Source organism: Arachis hypogaea, chromosome 9, assembly GCF_003086295.3.
Source record: "Arachis hypogaea cultivar Tifrunner chromosome 9, arahy.Tifrunner.gnm2.J5K5, whole genome shotgun sequence".
Lineage (NCBI taxonomy): Eukaryota > Viridiplantae > Streptophyta > Magnoliopsida > Fabales > Fabaceae > Arachis > Arachis hypogaea.
This window is the reverse complement of record NC_092044.1, coordinates 110,425,300-110,448,164: the sequence shown is the minus strand read 5'-3', so window position 1 is coordinate 110,448,164 and position 22,865 is coordinate 110,425,300. Positions and strand designations below refer to the sequence as shown.

The following is a 22,865-nucleotide window of genomic DNA, read 5'->3' as shown; positions in this document are numbered from 1 at the left end:
TATCTCTCAAAAGTCTCAAGATTAATTATTTTTATTATTACTTTTATTATAAATTAAATAATATAATACAACAAAATAAAGTCTAAAATTTTTAATAAAATAAAAATATCAAAATTTATTAATCTAAACAGTATTATACTACAATAACATTAAATTTATAAGTACTAAGAATATAGTACAGACAGAGTTCTAAACTAATACCAACCTAGCACAAACGGATAGAATTCTAAATTAAGTCTATAGAACTAATTCTCTAAAATATATTTATTTTTCGTAAATATTATATTTATTTTATTTATTAAAATAAAAAATCCTTATAATTATGCATTCAACAAAACCAAAATGATCTATAAAAAGAGACACAGAATTTAGTAATATTATTTACTTCTTGTAACAAATAAATGATTATGATGTTTTATAAAAAGTAGTACTATATTGGAGGTAGATTATTGAAACTATTTTAGTGTTGTATTTCTGTCGATACACCATACAGATAATGAAGTCTTAACTCTTAAAAGACTTAAAAAACCAAAAGAGAAGAAATAGTGAAGTGAGATTAGGCTAGGAAGAAGTGAAAAAAAAAAGAAGAGGGTGTAGAGGTGATTAAAAAGAGAGTTGGAGGGGATTAGGGAACTTAATAATGAAGAGGAGAGCATACGTGGCAGCTTAGGGTTCACCCCAAGTTGCAAAAGAGCAAAGCCCCCCCCACCCTTTCTCTCATCAACTCCTTCCTCAGTAGTCCCTCTTTCTTTGCCCCTTTCTCTTGTTTTCTTCTCTTCTTCACTTCTCTTCGCACTCATCACTCTCACTCTCACTCTCACTGCTGCTCCTACTGCTTGCTATACCCACTACTTATCACCCACCACTCATTCTCTCTCCTTTTTCTTCTTAATTTCTTACTACTCAGAAACAGAGCAGCAAGAGGAGTCATCTGTCAATTAATTTATATGGTAAGGAGGAGAAGGAGGAGGAGGAGCGGCAAGCGATGAACGGCGCAGGGCCCACAGCCACAGCCACCGCCACTGCCACCGCCACCTTCAGGTCTATCCTCGACAAGCCCCTTCACCAGCTCACCGAAGATGACATTTCCCAACTCACTCGCGAAGACTGTCGCAGATTCCTCAAAGAAAAAGGTTTCCCCCCCCCCTCTCTCTCTCTCTCTCTCTCTCTGTGCGCAAAATTCCCCTTTTGTCCTCCACCATTTCCGCCACTCAAAAATAACCGATGCAACTGCTTCCAAATCTTCCCTTATTTTTAATTTTTGTGCAAAATATCTTCTCTCTTACCAAAGTTAATGCTACTATTTTTGTGTGTTTCGTTGCATTCGAAATGCAATTAAATAAAATAATTATTGTTGTTGGGATGGATGGATGGATGAACGGAATATTTTAATTTTAACAATTTAAAAAAGGACACGTGTCCGTACAGGGATGCGCAGGCCTTCGTGGAACAAATCGCAGGCAATTCAGCAGGTCATTTCCCTGAAGGCGCTGCTCGAGCCCTCCAACGACGACGCCCCCGCCGTCGTTCCCACCCTCCATTCTACCTCTCCACCTCGGCCTCCGCCTCAGCCTCAAGTGAGTGTCGCTTTTTCCCCCAACACCTTTTTGCTTTTTCTTCCTTTTTGTTTGGTTCCCGAGAATATGACATGGACTGCTGTGTTAGGGGGATTTGAACGATGCTCCGCCCGCTGAAGATCCGGCTCTTCATGCTGCCGATGACATTCAGAAATCTGCGTCGTCTCCCGAAAAACCCACTGAAACCAATGACACCAACGTTGTCAGCCCCAGGTTTGTTTCTCCTTTTTCTTTTGTGTCTCATCGTGTTAACCAGATCATTCATGATGCATTTCTGGGTGAAAATGTTTAGCATGGTAGAGTATTTGTATAGATGTTCAACTTCAGTATTAGCTTGGAGAAGTGATCCGTTTCATTGGTTTGTTTCTTCATGTGTTCGGTGATTTGCCTGTTAGCGAAGCAGTAAGGAAACTGAGTGCTTTTGCTGCCATTTGTATACAGAGATTTTGTCTGCATCCATTTAAGTATGAATGATAGTTTAAACTGTTAGATGTATTTATGAGTTATGTGCGAGGATCCCGATTTCAGCTAGGTCATTTAATGGCTTAGGGTCGATTGTTGTGTTGGATGTTTCTGGGTTGTATCATGTGGACTTTTTCTTTAAGCAGGATTAGGAGGGGGACAACGGTTTGATAATGCTATATTTTGTAAGCATATGGATATCAACTCAAGCGACCATATGAATTGCATACCTGCTACTGCCATATCTAGATATTCCCATAACTCCAATAAAATCGTCATTCCATACTTGTTGTGTTGCGTTGATGCTTTTGTTGACCATCATTCCTGATTTTACTTTTAAGTGTTGATTTATTGATAAACTGTTTTTTGGTACTATTTATAGTTTTATACCCAGGAATCCAGGATAGTGGCAAACTGTAACACAAGTTTCATCATACATTACTTTTCACAAGAAAGTGAACCAACTACTTAAGAATTAAAATGTGAAATAACTAAGATTTAATAAATTTTACATAAAGTATGCATGATTGGAGACATGCCAATATTCCTTTAGTGTTGCTGATTCAAGTTCTTAATTACTTATTAATATGGTCATAGAGCATGTGCAACTAGCGGAGTTGGGCAAATGACGATATTCTACTGTGGTAAGGTGAATGTCTATGATGGAGTCTCACCTGATAAGGTAGGTAATGATGTTCTAGTATAATGCCTGGCCTTAAATCCAAACAAATTGCACATTCCAATGGAGCCAAATTTGATTTGCAGGCACAGGCTATCATGCAACTTGCAGCAAGTCCAGTCCAATTTGCTCAGGAGGATCCTGTAAACAGAAATACAACAGTCTGGGTTTCTCCTTGTCACATACCATTGGATAAGGATGTCCCAGTTCCTGTTGATACAACAATGGTGCAGGTTGCTCAAGCAGGTAGAAAATTTAGTACAAAGACTGCTCTAATTCACTATTAATTCCATGAGGCGGTAGGATTACTTTTCTTTGATGATATTGCATCATTTTCTGGAATTTCTTCAATGAATGCATCATTTGATCTAAAAATCAGATGCAAAAAGTGATTTTAGCTAGGATATATAACACTAATGATGTGCTTTAGTGAGGGAAGAAACCACAAATGAGTTCAAGCCAGTAGGTTTTGAGGTGTTATTTTGCAGGCCTTTTTAATTGACCTATTCAATATCATTTATTGTTTCTCTTAAGAGTGTGTCATGCTATCATAATTCTGATGCCCAAATTCAATCTGAAGCCTATTTTAGAATTACAGCTACTGAGCCATTGTCTCTTCTTAATGGACAAGTTTCAATTTCTTTGACTAGTTTAAAATTATGGTAGCCTGGATTAGCTTTGTATTAAATTAAAGATGTTAAGATTTACATTTTGTGATATTGACAACCAAATCATTGGTTTTTCCAAATTACCACAGATAAGATGATGGAATATCCTCTGCATTACAGGGAGAAGGGAATCATAGCTCGTGATGCTGGTATGGATATGTCTTCAGAATTTTTGAAGCCTTCTATAACTGCTTTGAAATTGAATTACCCAATTTCAAATCCATGAGATTGCTACCCATTTACGCGTTTAGGCAATATTAGTTTACCTGGCTAGAAGTTTGTGTCCTTTGTATGTTGAAGAGTAATGGAACAAGATAAAGTGAATTTTTGTTTATTTGATCTACTACATTGGTATGTGTATGAAGGAAGACATTTCATGTAACTAACAGCATTACAGCACATGTCCATGCTCACACCTCAAATTCTAAGACCCTAAATATTGTTTTTGCTTGCTTTTGTTTGACAAGATCTAGATGGTCAGGCAAGCAGACAAGTTTCATTGCAACGATATCGTGAAAAGCGAAAAGACAGGTATCAGCAATACTGAACTATAATTTCTTTTCATTAATTTCAATTGCATCCATTGTGTTATTCATTTTTAGTGACAACCCATTAATTTATTCTGCCTTTGTTGGCAGGGGAAGATTGAAGGGCAAGAAATTGCCTGGGGTAACGTCATCTAACTTGGAGATGTATTTGCTTCCACCGAAAATCCAGACCTCAAATGGCAATTCAAGCCGAAGTAGCACATGCTCCCCACCACAGCCTAGACCGCCTCTTGCTTTCAGTGGCTCGGCTGACAACCCGCTAAAAGTTGGCCTTCCCATTGATCTCAATGACAAAGGTCAGTTGCCATCTTTTCTTTATACCTTTAATAAACAATATACATGACATTGAACCTTTCAAGCATAACGATCAGTTTATCGTGCTTATTGATATTGATATTTAGTGATTATCTGATAAGATGGTTACCCATTAAGGAAATGTTAATAATAAGGGACTGGTTTCAAGGATAATAAATAATATTATGCCGGTGATGAAAAAGTAAATGGTAAACCAAGCAAAGATTTGGTGATGAACCACTCAGCATTAATGCTTGGTTGCTGAAAAGGTTGTCATTAATTTATGTTGATTCTGTCATTGCAGATGTTCAAGAATGCTAAAACTCAAGGAGACTAGATAGATTGTGCAGAGTTGTGATTCAGATGATCACATCATTATATAACTGAAGAGAAGAGACCATAGCCTGTAGGAGCCTGAGCACGAACCCTGTTGTGCAAGAATTGGGCTGCCCATAGAGTGGTCAATTTTAGTTTCTTTAACTGCTAGACACTGTACCCAAAAAAAAGAAAAAAAATGCTAGACGATCAATGTTTTTTGTTTAGGATAGACGTGTCCCTCTTACCTGATCAATTTTGTAATTTTCAGCCATCTAATTTCGCCCTTCCAGAATTTCGTATTTGATGTTTTCTGATTTAAAATGTAGAGCCAGGAGCAGCCATTTTCCCCGGAACATATGATGTGTAAATTTGTGCTGCCTTGTTAATTGTTAATAGCTTTTGTGCCAGCCCAAGTGGTCTTTTTCTCTTCTCTGATAAAGTGATATTTTAGTTTTATTTAGTGATAGAACCACAATTAACTGTATTTTTAAAATAAATAAAATAAATACAAAATTCACATATTTAGACGTGCTTAGAAAAATTTGCTTTTATGCATTATTAACTATCTTGGTGCAAACAAAATTACGTATTTTGTTTGTATTATCGACTACATAAGTAGCAGTAATATATGGCCTGCTTTTATTTTATCTTGTGATATGAAACTTGATATTCTGCCACTTTGAAATGCTCTCAGCCATTTAAAATGAAGAAAAGATCAAGTTAAAGAATAGAAATTGGAAGCCATATTTTACAAGCCAGCAGAAACAAACAAGCAGATTATTTCTCATGGGTGGTGGAAAACAAAAATTACAAAACTATACACACCACTAAATAAAATATTCGGGCTTATAATTATAATTATAATTTGTTTCCTAATTTCCATGTTCTATAAATAAATGACATATGGTCGCTGAGGCTTCCACCAGAATCAAGTAATAAGCCACTCATCTACAACGTTGTTGCTGTCAGGTCATGGCGATTGAGGTGAGTTTTGTTACTCTTTGGTTCAATCGATTACTTTGTTATCAATAATCAATAATATAATTAATATAATATAAATACTGTTGCAGGCATGGTTCATGGACGATAGCAATGAGGATCCAAGGCTTCCTCACCAAACCAACCCCAAACATTCTGTTTCCTTAAACCAATTATCAGGTCCCCTTTAATTTCTTTCCTCTGCTTTTGCTTCTTTCTCACATCCCATGCAATCAAACTAACGAATTTTAATTGCAGAATTAGGAGTCTTGTACTGGAAGCTTAATCCCAATATCTATGAGGATGATCAGGAATTGAACAAAATCAGAGAAACCAGGGGATACAATTACATGGTAATACTCTACTATCTTTCTCTAATTTCAGTACATTTTTTATTTATTCATTCTTTATTCATACAATTACATGAAAAAAAAAAGTTTTTAATGTTCTGTGAATATCAAAATAGTGTTTCTTTGTACATGGGAATTTCTTCTGTATCTGGGTTCACTGTCTGTCTGAATTGACTTGATTATGCTGCAGGATATACTTGATTTATGCCCAGAAAAAGTGGAAAATTATGAAGAGAAGTTGAAGAACTTCTACACCGAGCACATTCATCAGGATGAAGAGATTCGTTATTGTTTGGAAGGGAGCGGCTACTTTGATGTCCGGGACAAGGACGATCGCTGGATTCGCATTTGGATTAAGGCCGGTGATCTCATCATTTTACCTGCTGGAATCTACCATCGGTTCACTCTAGACACTAGTAACTATGTGAAGGTATGAAAGTCCGTCGCGCTAATCACAATCATCACTTTAATGCAGGCTGACTACTCCCATGAAGATGTCTTATGCGAAGATTATAGACGAAAACTATTAGATAGCTTGACATGTTTGACTAAACTGTTTAATATAAGTTGTATCAACATCTTAGTTATCATTATCATATGAAGACATCTTCATGTGAGCAATCCTTAATGTAAAGATTCATGATGCAATTTGAAGTTAGTTTGAATAGAATAAAGTTGCAACAAACATTTCTTGGTTGATTATTAGTTGCTATATTGTGCTGATTTGTATTTGTTTGTGTACACAGTTAATGAGGTTGTTTATGGGGGAGCCGGTATGGACTGCATATAATCGACCTCAAGAGGACAACCCTGCTAGAAAGGAATACATCAAGAGCCTGACCGAGAAACCCGGCGTGCCGGTTGCAGCTCATTAGGCTCCCTGCACTGATGATATAAATTAGCACGCATGTCTTCTAGGCTTCTAGCTGATGTTACAAAAAGCTAGTGTTGGAACTTGGAATGGTTGTTGGTATATTATTGTAAAGTTTTAGCCAAGAGAAAAAGACTTGTTTATGAACCAATAACACATCAAGCTTGATGTCTTAAACTAGTTAAAGAGCATATTGTAATATGTCTTCGCTTAATCACTTGCTCCTAGTTTTTGTCTGTGTAAAGCTGCTGTAATATTCGTGTTTCAGTGGGTTAATTAAATCATCATGTGTCCTTTGAATGGCAAATTCATACTTGAGAAACTTGGTGAAACTCTGCTCCCGTTTTAGAACCTCACTGTGATGTGTTGCATGAGAACAAGTGAACCAATAATTCGATAAGTTTAGAGGAAAAGTATTATGTTGTCCCACTTACACTCCAAAAGGGACAACAAATTTTAGCAGTTCAATAACATAGAAGGGACTTCAACTTCCTCATTGACTATTCCTTTTCCTTTAAATAAAAAGAAACTAAGATAAATAAACACAAATAATCCTACAGTGTTAGTAGAAACGAAATGTAAACGAGATGCCATACATTATCAGATACCATACATACTAGTGATACTACAAACTATTAACTATATCAAGGATTAACTGTTCAACCAATGGTATAAAGTTACTTTCGACATAATTAAATAATCTTTTCAACTAAAAGAATTTAAGTAAGAATTTACTTTCATTCATTATTGTGAAACATTATATCAATTCGTATCTATCTACCATTAAATGATTTATAAATCTTATTTAAAATAAGTTAATATTTAATTTAATAGTAGTAAGTAGAGAACGAATTTACATAATGTCTTAAAAATTTAAAATTGCTTGGTATATATAGGCATAGAGCCATATACAACTTCAAATTCCAAGTACCAAACTTGGCATAGAAAGGCTATGGATTATGTGAAAGATTTTCCAGTGGATCTTATTTAGTGGCATTTTTGGTTGGATGAAAATTAATTTAATGGTTTTATGAATAAGAATAAAAAAGAGAATATAGTATCTTGGTGGATATGAAGGGTCACTATAAGGCGGCTAGTAGCAGAGGCTGTGTAACCTCCGTCCAACCACCAATCACCAATGGCAGCATTCTCTGTCACAACCACCACTTCCTCCTATCCTCCTCCATCCCTTCATCAACCACGTCCTTCCCCCATCTCGTCTTCTTCTTCTTCTACCCATTTCCAGGTACTTCATTTCTCTCCCTCCCTCCTCCTCCTTATTCTTAGTGATTATGATTATGCTTAAAAGATGCATCTTTTCTCTAATTCAGGGTTCTTTACTGCTGCAAAATTGGAACTTTGGGCGTTTTCCCAGTTGGAGGACCAAAAGGTATGTGGTTTTTGTTTTTTGGGAGTCAAATTGGAAAGGTGAAAATGTTAAATGTATGTAGACTATATTGTGTCCAAAAACATAGGTGTTTTCCACCTTGCTGAAACTGTGGATAGTGAATTAGCGTGTTTCAATCTAAAACAGGACAACTTTGATATGTGCAGTCAATCAAGATGCCAAGCAAGCAGTAAAAGATACTGTCCAGCTTGATCTGCCCAAGGAAGACTCCAAACAAGTAACTGGGCTGAATCTTTCAACTTTTGTGTTCTTAATCAAACTTTGTTGCTGATTGTTATTCTGTAACTACTAATCACTAATTACTGATTACCTGACCTGATGCTGTTATAATGGATATAAACATATATCCATGGTTACTCAAATTTATGTTGTCTTTATCTTTTGGTATTCCTGCAAATTAGATAGTTTGTGTACCAATTTGGCTGTTCAACTTCTCTCAAGGTACATGACAACGGTATGGAAGTGTGGTCACAATTTGCCAAGAGAGTTTCTGGTGAATGGGATGGATTTGGTGCTGATTTTAGCAATGAAGGGAAACCGGTTGAATTGCCTGAGACTGTGGTACCGGAAGCATACAGAGAGTGGGAGGTTAAAGTATTTGACTGGCAGACTCAGTGTCCTACTCTTGCTGAACCGGGAGATCGAGTTCTCGAATACAAGTCCATTCAGTTACTACCAACTGTTGGTTGTGAGGCTGATGCTGCTACGCGTTACAGCATAGATGAAAGGAAAGTTGGAGGAGCCGATACTGGAATCACTGCCTTTGCTTACCAATCCAGTGGTTCTTATGTTGCCTTGTGGGACAAGAAAGATGGCTTGTTAGAGTTGGAGTACTGCTTGATCAGTCCACAAGATTGTGAGTCTCGGGTTAGGATCATTCAGCACATAAATGTATCAGATAATACAAAGATGGTTCTGCAAAGTATAAGAGTATTTTGTGAGCAGTGGTATGGACCATTTAGAAATGGTGACCAACTTGGAGGTTGTGCTATCCGTGATTCTGCATTTGCTGCTACTGCTCCATTGACTGCTTCAGAAGTTACTGGTGTCTGGCAGGGATCTAAAGCTATTGCAACTTTCGATGATTCGAACACTGTGAGTGCAAGGATCTGTTTGTAGTTTAGTTTGTACCCTTTTGATGCCTGATGTTTTGTTGGCTTCATTGGCAACTCCTTTCTATTTAACTTCAGGGGAGCTTTCGGCCGCTTTTAGATGATCAAGTGTTGAACTCTGTCAGAGATGGAGATAACAACATGTTACTTCCCAAGAAGCTCTGGTGTTCATTGAGAGAAAGCAATGATGGTGGAACTTTGAGTGAAGTGGGATGGATCTCCGATCATGGCCGCGCAATTACATCAAGCTGCATATTCTCAAGCACTGCTAAGCTCAAGGCAAGTTGTAAAGTGTAATATATATATTTTAGTGATTTTTCAACAACAATATTTAAAGAGCTTAGGAAATTTGGCAGCCCTGAAAATGAATTTTTTGTTTCTTGTTATCAAACTTGTATGTATTCTGACATCCACTCTTCTCTTCACTTTATCTTGGACAGGAAATCTCATTGGCATTAGAAACTAAAGCAGAAGAGATATAACCATGGTGGTGATCCATTTTGGTTGATATGTTACAAAGTGGCATTCATTTTTATAGACGACCAATTTGTAGAAAGAATTTGACTTTACTATATAAAAAGTATACCATGGGATGGATATAAATGATAAACAACGATACTTTGAATTTTTGAAGGAACAAACTACCGACCTACCATAAAAGGACAAACTAGTCAAACTTTAACTTAAGGTTAACTCTGTTAAATTACTAATTGTTAACATTAATTTCAAATGAACCTAAATCATTACTAGATTATCAACGGAGGAGAGCGTGATCCTCCAATAGCCGTTCTACCACAACAAAATGTGCACATTCTAATATTAAAAAAAAACATCTCCTCTTCCTCTTCATATTCTTATCCTTCGACTCAACGACGTCGTTTCCCCCTAACCCGCCCTCTATGCTTGATGCTTCTTACCCCCTCACCAGGTGCATCCCATTTTTTGCATTCCATAATAATCTCAGCCACCTCTCATTTCATTTCAATATTCCTTTTCCATGTCAAGTTATATCACATAAACATTTTTTGGTGCTTTTGCTGCATTTAGTTCTTGTATCCTTAGATAACGGATGAATTCTACTATTACCTATTTGTTGTTTAGCATTGATATAAAATTATACATTATAAAGCATGGAAGTGTGGTCACAGTTTGCGGAAAGAGTCTCTGGTGAATGGAATGGATTTGGAGCAGAATTTAGTAACCAAGGCAAGCCAATTGAACTGCCAAGTTTCTTGTGCCTCAAGCATACCAAGATTGGCAGGTTCAACTATTCGATTGGCAGACTAAATGCCCCACCCTTGCTCACCGAATACAAATCAATTCACTTGAATCCCACCACCGGATGCGACGCTGCTACGCGTTACAGCACGGTTGAGATCAGAGTGGGAGGGACTAATACTGGACTTGCTGCCTTTGCTTATGAATCTTCCGGATGTTATGTTGCTGTGTGGCAAAAGAAGGATAAATTGTTAGAGTTGGAGTATTGCTAGGTCAGTCCACAAGATTTTCAGTCTCGGATTAGGATTATTATTCAGCTTCTCAATATTGTTGATAATTCAATTGCAAAGATGACGATGCGGAGTATTAGAATATTCTTTGAGCATTGGTATGGACCCTTCAGAGATGGTGACCAAATTGAAGCTTGTACTACACGCAATTCTGCATTTGCTTCTACTGCTCCTGTGATCCAATCCTTCACAGAGCTTAGCAATATCTGAATTAGTGTACCTGGCTGATATACTCTCTATCATTATAGAAACTCTTAATGCTTTATTAGTGACACTATCACACCACATCCAACTCAAAACCTTAAGATATTAAGTTTTTTATCTTATAAACTCCTTACTCTTCCTTATTTTTTTTAATGTGGGATTAATTTCATACACTTCACACTTGCAATTTTAACGGTTTCAACTTCCAATCAATATATTAGATCATTTAAAATTTGGGTTTCTCCTAACACCTACCTTTTTCTTCATATTTGGCAGGAAATATCAATGGCATTAGAGACTCAAATGAAAGGTGATACGTCACCACATACCTCACATACCTCGGCTGCCCAAAAAGTTCGGAACATAAACAAATAAGATCGGGCCCACTTATTTGAAAATAAGAAACGTGCTCAACAAATTTGATCACTAAAACAGAATACGATAACTAACCTACAAACTCGGACTTATCCACAACAAACAGGTGAAACAACGTCTATAAAGCCGAACTCATATTCTCGGCTAAGGATCAGGTTCTTCTCTCAGTTTCATGTTTATTTGATATACTCACTGAAACTTATTATTGACTTGAGCGTCAGAGTATCTTTTGTAGGTATTCCCGCCGCGGTGTTCAGTCCTGGCTGACATATAGCTTTCCCACTATGACGGCACCCAGCCCAGAATTACTATAACTCGGCTGCCCTAGTGCACGGACGTATCACTTGGCGCCCCCGTGGGGCCCTGATCTAACCCACTATTTTCTTCGCCTAGTTTTCTACTTTATTTTGCATGGTTCCCAATCACCAAACATGGCCGATAACGGGGTCCCACAACTAACGCAGACAGAGCTCCTAGCACAGATTGCCGAGCTACAGGCAGAAGTACGGAGGATAGCTGAACTGTCCGCCCATAACAATGGAAAACTCGAGGAAGGAAGCTCCAAAAGCTCGGTTCAGGGCAACACAGATCCCCTGAACATCAGCCCGCCGAAAGAAAAGTTGACTTTGGACAACCCTTTTTCCGAGGAGATCACCAACTTCTAGATGCCGAAAAATTTCGTATTACCCACCGCCCTTGAGCCATACAAGGGGTTCGGTGACCCCCGGGCTCATGTTAAGAAATTTCAATCTATGATATTTTTTAACGGTGCTAACAATGAACCTGTGCTCTGCCGAGCTTTTCCTACTTATCTTGACGGTGCTGCATTACTCTGGTTTTCTAAGCTATCTGCAGGTTCAATTTCCCCCTTTGAGGGGCTGGCGAGGTCTTTCATCGATCACTTTGCTGCATCACCAAAATATGTGCACGGGTCAGACTATCTAGGCACCATCAAGTAAGGGCAACACGAAAGCCTGAAGGACTAATGACTCGGTTCGCTAAAGCAACCATGGAGATCCAAGACTTGGATCCGGGAAAATTCCGAGAGACGATTGCAGTAACTAAACCAAAGACCCTAGAAGAATTCCGAGAAAGGGCTGCAGGTCAGATGGAGATTGAAGAGCTCCGTGAAGCCCAAAAAACAGACAAACAACCACACAGAAGAGATGATAAAAAAAATTTTCAGACCACCAATCAATAAGGGGTCGAAGAAGCCCTTCAAACTCACATCCAAATTCAACACTTACACTAGGTTCAACACCAAAAGGGAGAACATCATCAAGGAGATTCTCAACGCCAAAATAGTAAAACCACCAGCCCGGACAGGAAGTTACCAGGATCAAAGGTTCGTGGATAGAAGCAAACATTGCGCCTTTCATTGAAAGTTCAGACATACTACCGACGACTGCATCGTCGCCAAAGACCTGCTCGAATGACTGGCACGCCAAGGACTCCTAGACAAATACGTCGAATGACGTAAAACCAAAGCAACCAGCTCGGATATGGATGAACACCAACAAGCGCCAACAGATAAGGACAAAGGGAAACAGACAATACCTAACCCGCTAAGAGGGATCATCAACCACATATCAGGAGGCTACGCAGGTGGAGGTGAAACAACGTTGGCCAGAAAACGAAGCTACAGAGCAATGTTGGCAATCGAAGGAACACTGCACCCAAAGAAAGAAGAGGACCTAGACGTCACGATATCATTCAATCAATCAGACTTTAAGTTGGCATTCGGCAAGCCTTAACCTTGATGACCCGGTAATAATCTCCATTCAAGTCGGGGAACTGTTGGTAAGAAAGACACTACGAGACCCAGGTAGTAGCGCTGATGTTTTATATTATTCTACTTTCAAAAAGATGAAGTTATTAGAAAAAACAATGCAACCTTTCTCTGGAGAGCTGATTGGGTTCTCTGGAAAAAGGGTCCCCATCATAGGATACATATGGTTAAAGACAACAATGGGAGAAGACCCTATGTCAAAATCCATTGATATCCAATATTTAATAGTAGACTGTTATACCCCTTATAATATTATCATCGGAAGACCTGCCTTGAATATATTCAGGGCAGTAGTGTCTACTTTACACCTGCGTGTTAAGTTTCCTGTGCAGGAAAACAGGATAGCAAAAATGTATACCGATCACCAAGAAGCTCGGCAATGCTACAATGCCAGTCTAAAGCAAAGCCAGACAAAACAAACAGCTCGGCCGTAAGTCCAAGCAATCCACAATACTGCCGAGATCTTAACATTATCCGAGCTTGATCCAAGGGAGGATTTCAGCAAAAGACCACAGCCAATGGACAATCTCCACCGAGTAACACTAACAGCCAATGAAAAGCAGTACACACACATCGGAGAAGCACTGGAGGGGGAAGAACGAACAAAACTCATAGAAATACTGCAGCAGAACACCGATCTATTTACATGGACGCCAGATGACATGCCTGAAATAAGTCCAGAAGTTATCTGCCACAAGTTAGCAATTGACAAGGCAATCCGACCAGTGGCACAAAAGAAAAGAAACCTCGAAGAAGAGAAAAAACAAGCAGCACTAGAAGAAACCAAAAAACTCTTCAACATAGGTTTCATCAGAGAGATCCGCTTCACCACATGGCTTTCAAATGTGGTAATGGTAAGGAAAAACTCAGGTAAATAGCGCATGTGCGTCGACTTTACAAATTTAAATAAAGCTTGCCCTAAAGATGCTTACCCATTACCTTGCATGATAAATTAGTAGATAATGCTTCTGGTTTCAAAAGCTTAAGTTTTATGGATGCATACTCTGGTTACAACCAGATCCTAATGCACCCAGAGAACCAAAGAAAAACAGCTTTTATAACAGAACATGAAAATTTTTGTTACAAGGTGATGTCTTTTGGTTTAAAGAATGCAGGGGCGACATATCAAAGACTAATGGATAAGGTCTTTCGACAACAAATAGGTCGGAATATGAAAATTTATGTAGATGATATAGTAGCAAAAATGCCTGAACAAGGTTCACATTGCGACGACTTGTTAGAAGTCTTCAATCAAGTCTGAGCATACAATATGAGGCTCAACTCAGATAAATGCGCCTTTGGAGTTCAAAGAGAAAAATTCCTTGGCTTCATGCTCACTTCACGAGGGATCGAAGCAAACCCAGAAAAATACAATCCAATACTGAACATGGCAAGCTCGAAGACAATAAAAGAGGTCCAACAGTTGGCAGGAAGAGTAGCCGCCCTGTCACGCTTCCTACATGCAGTGACAAACCGATCTTATCATTTCTTCCAAACATTCTCTAAGAATAAGAAATTCACATGGATAGAGGAATGTGAAAATTCTTTTATGGAGCTCAAACAGCTCTTAACATCACCCTCAATACTCCAGAGACCAGAAATAGGTAAACCATTGCATTTATACTTATTAGAATCTAACCATGCTATAAGCTCGGTTCTAGTGATTGAAACAGGAAAAACGCAAAGCCCAGTATACTTCATTAGTAGGGTATTACAACCAACAAAAACAAGGTACCCGAAAATAGAACAGCTGGCGCTGGCATTAATCACCTCGGCAAGGAGATTACAACACTACATCCAGAGTCACAATAATAGTACGTACAAACCAACCCCTAAGGCAGATATTAACCAGACCCAAGCTTGCTAGACGATTAATCAAGTGCTCCGTCGAACTCTCCGAGTTCGACATTCAGTATGAATCAAGGAAAACTCTGAAATCACAAGTACTTGCCGACTTTGTATCAGAGATGACTAATGAAACACAACATACAGGAGCCAGTTGGAGTATACATGTAGATGGAGCATCAAACAGAGAAGGCAGTGGAGCAGGGATATTGCTAAAGGAGGGAGACAAAGTAATAGCCGAGCAATCACTACAATTATGCTTCAACGCAAGTAATAACCAAGCGGAATATGAGGCTATACTAGCAAAGACTGAAACTTGCGCAACAGCTAAAGATACCTCGGATAACAGTTTATTGTGACTCTTCACTAGTAGTGCATCGAATCAAGGGCGAGTACCAGATAAAAGATCATTTTTTAGAGAAATATTAGCTCATAACGAAGGATCTTATCTCAAAATTCGGTAAATTTGATATTATCCATGTAAACCAAAAACAAAACACCAGAGCCGATGTGTTATCCAAATTAGCCACAACAAGGCAAACGGAAAACACACCAGTGCTGTCCCAACTAACACTTGATAAGCCGAGTTTTGAGCAGGATATAATTTTAAGCATCATGCAGGTACATGATTGGTGAACACCTTTACTCGATTACATTAATACAGGCGCCGTACCAAACGAGGAACCAAACTTACCGCTCTTCCGAAGAAGGGCAAGCTTCTACATAGTGGTAGGAAACACCCTGTACAGACGAGGACACTCCCAACCACTCCTCAAATGCATCAGCAAGGATGAGGCCAAAGAAGTTATGGCAGAAACCCATGAAGGGGTTTGTGGAAACCACGTCGGGGGCCGAGAACTGGCCGCCAAAATATTACAAACAGGGTACTACTGGCCAACGATCAAAAGAGATTGTATTTCAAAAGTCAAGGCATAGGACAATTGTCAAAAGCACGCCACCGTTTCAGGAATCTCAGCCGAAAAGCTTGACACTATAGAGGTATGCTAGCCTTTCGATAGGTGGGGACTGGACATCCTCGGATCTTTTCTGAAAGCGTCAGGCCAGGTAAAGTTCCTTCTAATATCAATAGACTATTTCTCTAAGTGGATAGAAGCACAACCAGTAGCACACATAACGGCAGAAAAGGTGAGATCTTTCATATGGAAAAATATCATATGTAGGTATGGCATCCCGAGAGAGATAATCTTGAATAACGGGAGACAATTTACAGACCATAAACTCGCTTCTTTCCTAACAAATTTCAACATTACACATTATTTCAGCTCAGTCGAGCACCCGTAAACCAACAGGCAAGTTGAATAAGCTAATAGAATTATCTTGCAGGGTTTAAAGAAAAAGCTCGGTGAGGCCAAGGGCGAGTGGGCCAACCTCATTCCATAAATCTTATGGAGTTACAATACTACAATCCAATCTGCTACAGGAGAAACTCCTTTCAAGCTGGTATATGGTGCAGAAGCACTAATCCCAGTGGAGGTCAGCATCCCAACGATAAGGACCGAGTTTTACAATCAACAAAACAACTTGCAAGCTCGAACAACCGAGCTAGACCTCGTGGAAGAAGAAAGAGACATATCAGGCATAAGGCAACGAGCTATGAAAAAGTTCATAGAACAAAGACACAACAAAAGAGTGACTCACAGATCCTTCAATGAGGGATATCTCGTACTCAGACGAACAGAAGAAGCACAGAAACCTCCAGCACATGGAAAATTAGCAGCAAATTAGGAGGGATTGCTCCGAGTATTTAAGAATCTCGGTAAGGGGGCTTATAAGCTAGAAACCCTAAGAGGAGATCAAGTTCTAGGAACATGGAATGTTTCCTCACTAAGGAAATATCAATTATAATACATACTATAAATCCGCGGATGAAGGTGCTCTTTTTCCCCTTCGAAGGTTTTTTCCAAACTACATGGGTTTTACTCGAAGAGGGTTTTAACGAGACCGGACGCCACAAATCATTGTACAAAAGTCATTACTATTGCAAACAAACCATTTGGATTATCATAATCCTGATAGCTAACATATCTTATAATAAAAAAGCTAACAGTCAAAACAAACCGAGCTTCATACTCGGAAACCAACAAACATAAGCCGAGCATAATACTCAGGAATATCCAAAATGCAAAATAAACAGAGCTAAACACATGTCCAAGGCCAAAGAGCCATACATAAGTTTACAAAATGAAACATAAATGAAAAAGCCTAGTCTGCCTTATCACCAATGCTGGACTCCTCGCTATCATCTCCAGCAGCAGCCTCATCATCTATAAGTTCGTCATTGACAACCACCTTAGTCGCATCTAGCTTTGTAACATCAGACTCAGGAAATAACACCTTCACCTAAGACACGGCTCGATCAAAGCCTTGCGCAAAGGCGTCGTAAACCTCATTCTCTAACTCCTTAATCCTTGACTCCAAACGATCATTCTCATCCTTAATAGTCTTAACTTGTTCAGCAGAAGTAAGTTAAAGACGTCTCTCCTCAACAAGCTCCGTCTCCTTCAAACTCAGAGAGGAAGATAACTCAGAAATGGTTTTCTCTTTCTCTTGTACAGCCGAGGATAACCCGGCAACATCCAAGGCGACCTTGCGCTCCTTCTTGAAAGCAAGTTCTTGGGCCCTTCCGACAGCCACAATTCGCGCACCAATCACCTACAACAAAGACAGAGAGTCAAACAGCATAAATTACAAACAATAAAGCAAATTTAATTCCTCACCTACAAGAAACGACTCATCCCAACATGTCCGACTTCATTAATCATCTTCATGTCACCAGGAAAGCAGCAAAGCTCATCAGTCATAACAGAAAAGGGATACAGTTTACCCCACAGAGACCGAGTATACATGTCCCCTAGATAACAAGTGCAACTTTTTTTTGAGACTCATACGCCGATTCCACCATCTGAAGCTCCATAGACGAATCCCCTTTCTCCAAAAAAGTCTCAACAATTTTCCCTTTCACATGACCCCTTTTTCGCTTCGGCTTGTAGGTCGGATCAGGTTGAAACGCAGGACCCTTCTCGACATTCGTAGTTGATCCTTCTTTCTCCCCTTTTTTCCGCTGATTAAAAAATGACTTCAGCCCGGCAGTAGTGATAGTAGGAGCCTTGTCACCTACACAAAAACCGGCAACATCAAAACAAACCAAACGAAACACAACAACAAAGCAACAAAAAATAAATTACCTAGGTAATTCAGAACAACTTGCCTATCGGTATCCCATTTCAACATCTCAGATACGAACAACAGCCCTTTCGGATCCAACATCTCAAACAAAAACTCCATTATAATCTAGTCATTAACCAACCTATCATCCACTTCCAAAACTTGCATCGGCTCAGGACACCACGACAAAGGGAATTTCTCCATAAGGTACTCGTTTAGGTAGAAGGGAAACTCCTCGGGCATGCTCCTAACCTTAACAAACATGGTCTTAAAATCTTTAAAAGAAGATTTATAAAGACCAAAGATAGCAAGACGAGGATAACTGCTCAGATTAAACCCATTCCCCACGACCAACCCCTTTAGCCTGGAATAACGAGAAAAAGAGCCTAAGAAACGGAGGATGATTAAGGAAATCCATCAAAATCTCGAAAGCTCTCACAAACCCCCCCACGAGTTAGGATGAAGCTGACTAGGAGCACAGTTCAACCAGTAAAGAACGCCACATTCAAAATCAGTAAAGGGAAGCCTAATTCCTAACTCAATAAACAAGCAGCTATACATGTAGAAAAAGGCCCAATCATCGCGACGGTGGAAGACACGATCACCACTATCATAGGGAAGTATTTCTATCCTAATACCACTACCACTCCTAACCCATGCATTAGAACCTAGCACATCAACTGACTCCCTATCACTAAATTGCGAAACATAACCCCTAACCTTAGCATCAATCCAGCCATAGAGGTCACTCTCACCAACACCAGCCTTTTCCTCTTCCATGAAACAAAGTAAAGGAAACCAAAATAAGAAAGAAAGAAGGAGCAGAGACGTGAATCAACACTCACCTTTTTTGCTCATTTTTTTTCAAAACGTAGAATCCCCAAATACAAAAAACCAAAGGTTGCAAACACGTTTATTACATAGTGACTAGAGCAGTTACGTATGAAGCGTTATGTTCCAATTCGAGCCATCAAAAAAGCCCACGATCAAAACTCAACCAATCACATGGTCAGGGGCATCTTGAAATTCGCAGCACAAATCAAATCAATCACTCATTAAAGCACAAAGAGCAAAGCAAGCATTAAATGCAGCAAACGTTTCAAATCCACGCACAGAACTAAGCTGAGCTTGGGGGCTGAAGGACACAGACGCAAAAACGAATCCTTGGCCGAGGTATATGACATGATCGAAGAAAAAGCTCGCCTTTGTTCTGTCCAAACCAAGGCAAGCTTGGGGGCTATGATACGTCACCACATACCTGGCTGCCCAAAAAGCTTGGAACATAAACAAATAAGATCGGACCCACTTATTTGAAAATAAGAAATGTGCTCAATAAATCTGATCACCAAAACAGAATACGATAACCAACCTACAAACTCGGACTTATCTACAGCAAACGGATAAAACAACGTCTATAAAGCCGAACTCATATTCTCGGCTAAGGATTGGGTTCTTCTCTCAGTTTCATGTTTATTTGATATACTCACTGAAACTTATTATTGACTTGAACGTCGGGGTATCTTTTGTAGGTATTTCTGACGCAGTGTTCAGTCCTGGCCGACGTATAGCTCTCCCACTCTGATGGCACCTAGCCCGAAATCGCTATAACTCGGCTGCTCTAGTGCACGGATGTATCAAAAGGTATATAGCCATGGTTTCTGGTGCCAATCCGCTAGAGACTATCACTTTTTTTTTGAAATTTTATATGTACGAAATCATGAAATAAAATTTATAATCTCTCTAATGTTACCGATTAATCTTATACCCATTGAACAATTAAAATAGAAAATCTAAAGCGAATGAGTTATATATATCACATCTATGGTTGAAAAGAAATGAGAGGAATATTTGACATCTTTTTTTATATAAAATATAAATGAAAGTTAGTCACCAAATAATTTATGGGTAATGCAAAGTAACCAATAATTTTTTTGAACAACATGAACAATCACCAATCAAATCAAAACATATTATATCTCCAAATTATCCACCTAAATTTTAATATTAGAATAACCATCCGTACACCTAGTAAAATGAACATTCGATACATTCATATTCACATTGTTTAGTATTTTTATTATCTACTTATACTTTTCTATAATTTATTTACAACTATGTTTGATATATAGCAAAATTAATTATTAATATAAACGATATATTAAAATATAAATTATAAATTATAAATAAATTAAATAACATATATTATTTTTATTCCTATTAAAATATATCCATCTGTATTTAACAAACAAATATAAAGACCGAGGGGTTAAAAAAGAGTGTGCCACAAATAACAGAACAGAACTGAAACCCCAATCAAGAAATTAGAAATCAAAGCAGCAACTCAACACAGCTATCGTCATGGTTTCCTCCGGCAAGGTACTTTCTTCTTCCTTTTCTCTTATTAGCTTCTCCTCTTTGATTTCTCCCTCATAACTTCGTCAATTTCTTTCTTAGTTTTTTTTTTTATTTTTTCTATATATATTTTTAACCCGGGATACTGAGTTGTTTCAATTTAAACCTGACTACATTCCAATTGATTCTTTATCATATTTTAAGCTTATGTTGGAATCATTTCTCTTTTTTCCCCATGGTTGTTACCAGAAAATTTATGGATTGAACAAGGTTACACGGCTATAGAGAGCGACTACTATTTTTGTTTTTATTTTTTAGTTGCTGCCTAGAATTTGATCACTTATATCCATGTGGTTTTGTTGCTATGGAATTTACCATGAACATTCATACTGGAATTTTGACGCACTTGTTCTGTCATCGACATGCCTATGACCAATTGTTGATCTTAAATTATTCTGTGAACTTTAACCTCAGAGTTTATTGATTAAATGGAACACAAAAGATATTGCTTGAAGTAATAAACCCTAGATGTTACTTATCACTTTCACTACATAAGCGGTGAGGCAGGTTTGATACAGGTGTCGGTAGATAATGGGTTGGGATGATGGATGCAAGAATTGGGAGCTTGTTTCCTTTGTTATTATGGCTGTGATTGGGTGTTGTTTATGTTTACATATATTAAGCCAATTATCTATTTGAAACATGCATTCTGATGTCTACTATTTCCACGGTTTCAAGTTTTCTTACTCATTCAGAGTCATTGAGAGATCAAGAGGAATCATTTTTGAAATGTTATTTTTTGCAGGATCCCCGAGAGGAAGTCATTCAGGCATGGTACATGGATGATAGTAATGAAGATCAAAGACTTCCCCATCACAAAGAACCCAAGGAGTTTGTCTCGATGGACAAACTTGGTGGTAGGCTACCAGTTATAGTTGTGTCATTGAGGACTTTTTATGGTATCACGGTTTACACTCACATATTTGGCTTTATTATGTTAACATTGCAGAACTTGGAGTGCTTAGCTGGAGGTTAGATGCTGATAACTATGAAACAGATCCAGAGCTGAAAAAGATTCGTGAAGAACGCGGTTACTCCTACATGGTTTGTTACGCCGATGTTCATTTCCCCTATTTCATGTGCCACACTCTCATTTAGAACTAACTCCTAAACTCAAAACAAATAACTATATGCAAATAAGAATGAACAAAATGCAAAAACATGACTTTATGGTCATCTAAATAATGCACGGGTCATGTCAAACATGTGCATCTTGAAATTCTTGCTGTATTTTAATGCCTATTTCACATATTGACTTGAGGCACATTTTCTGCAGGATGTCTGTGAGGTCTGCCCAGAGAAATTGCCAAATTATGAAGAGAAGATCAAAAGCTTCTTTGAAGAGCATCTTCACACCGACGAGGAGATCCGCTATTGTGTTGCTGGAAGTGGTAGGAGCAATTTTCTTTTGTTTTTCGTTGTTCCCTGTCAATACCTAGTGACTTTCTTCACCATGTTGCATTGCTAAAGCCTAAATGTTTACTTTTTCACCTAGGGTACTTTGATGTGAGGGATCGTAATGATGCTTGGATTCGTGTATGGGTGAAGAAAGGAGGACTGATCATCTTACCTGCTGGAATTTATCATCGCTTTACACTAGATGAGAGCAACTACATTAAGGTACTGATTGTCCTGTGCTCTTTCTGGAAGGCACTTTTTTCTTATGTTCTTGTGATGTGTATTTAGACTTATTCGGAGAAAGAAGTATCTGATTGCTAAACTCTTTGATAGTTGTATTCTTGTACATCTCTTAAGAATTAATATGATGATTTGCTGCTTTCCTTAACCTGTTATTGTTCCTTACCTGATTGTAAAATATACAGGCTTTGCGATTTTTTGTTGGTGAACCAGTTTGGACTCCATACAATCGTCCACACGATCATCTCCCAGCAAGGTATTAAACTGTTACTTATGAAGTACACTGACCCGTGGGAAAATCAAAGGATTTATACGTCAAACCTCATTATTTTTCTTAATATATGATATGTAATTTCAATGTGCAGAGGGCAATATATCAAGACTTTTGTGGAAAAGGATGTTGCTAATAATGCTGTTGATGCTGCTGCCTGAGATCTTGTTCTGCCTAATAGGATACGGTTTTATGCTACTAAAAGTACAGGGGTTTGGAAAAATAAATAAATAAATAATACTAATAATGGGTTTCTTAAAATGATGGTCTGCCGTTGTATGTTATGGTTTGTTTGAGTATCCCTGAAAACTTGTATACATGCCATTGTATTTACAATATCTATCCTACTTAATATTCGTATCATTATTGCTA

General features: G+C 38.4%; 4 protein-coding genes and 1 pseudogene across 5 annotated transcripts; all 5 read left to right on the top strand.

The window, feature by feature from the left end:
- Positions 1 to 491: 491 nt before the first annotated feature.
- On the top strand, positions 492 to 4,953 carry LOC112711755 (protein TIFY 4B). Of its 2 annotated transcripts, none has more exons than XM_025764462.3 (9): positions 492 to 1,133; positions 1,429 to 1,577; positions 1,666 to 1,790; positions 2,637 to 2,721; positions 2,805 to 2,964; positions 3,476 to 3,535; positions 3,854 to 3,917; positions 4,025 to 4,230; positions 4,533 to 4,953. In XM_025764462.3, exons 1-9 carry the CDS (start codon positions 986 to 988, stop codon positions 4,547 to 4,549), a joined length of 1,014 nt encoding a protein of 337 aa, XP_025620247.1. In that variant the 5' UTR covers positions 492 to 985; the 3' UTR covers positions 4,550 to 4,953. The 2 variants fall into 2 exon arrangements, with proteins under 2 accessions (XP_025620247.1, XP_025620248.1); XM_025764463.3 differs by having other exon boundaries at positions 553 to 1,133; positions 3,860 to 3,917.
- Positions 4,954 to 5,063: 110 nt separating this feature from the next.
- On the top strand, positions 5,064 to 7,052 carry LOC112711754 (acireductone dioxygenase 1). The gene is made up of 5 exons (XM_025764461.3): positions 5,064 to 5,530; positions 5,617 to 5,704; positions 5,783 to 5,877; positions 6,065 to 6,304; positions 6,621 to 7,052. The coding sequence occupies exons 1-5, from the start codon at positions 5,519 to 5,521 to the stop codon at positions 6,747 to 6,749; spliced, it is 564 nt and encodes a 187-aa protein (XP_025620246.1). The 5' UTR covers positions 5,064 to 5,518; the 3' UTR covers positions 6,750 to 7,052.
- A 610-nt stretch (positions 7,053 to 7,662) lies between these two features.
- On the top strand, positions 7,663 to 9,906 carry LOC112711753 (uncharacterized). Its single transcript, XM_025764460.3, has 6 exons — positions 7,663 to 7,991; positions 8,077 to 8,135; positions 8,280 to 8,370; positions 8,595 to 9,248; positions 9,344 to 9,544; positions 9,706 to 9,906. Exons 1-6 carry the CDS (start codon positions 7,884 to 7,886, stop codon positions 9,745 to 9,747), a joined length of 1,155 nt encoding a protein of 384 aa, XP_025620245.1. The 5' UTR covers positions 7,663 to 7,883; the 3' UTR covers positions 9,748 to 9,906.
- A 489-nt stretch (positions 9,907 to 10,395) lies between these two features.
- LOC112709497 (uncharacterized) lies at positions 10,396 to 10,983 on the top strand (annotated as a pseudogene).
- A 6,802-nt stretch (positions 10,984 to 17,785) lies between these two features.
- LOC112711752 (acireductone dioxygenase 2) lies at positions 17,786 to 22,865 on the top strand. The gene is made up of 7 exons (XM_025764459.3): positions 17,786 to 20,548; positions 21,330 to 21,441; positions 21,534 to 21,628; positions 21,861 to 21,975; positions 22,080 to 22,204; positions 22,408 to 22,478; positions 22,588 to 22,865. The coding sequence occupies exons 1-7, from the start codon at positions 20,531 to 20,533 to the stop codon at positions 22,652 to 22,654; spliced, it is 603 nt and encodes a 200-aa protein (XP_025620244.1). The 5' UTR covers positions 17,786 to 20,530; the 3' UTR covers positions 22,655 to 22,865.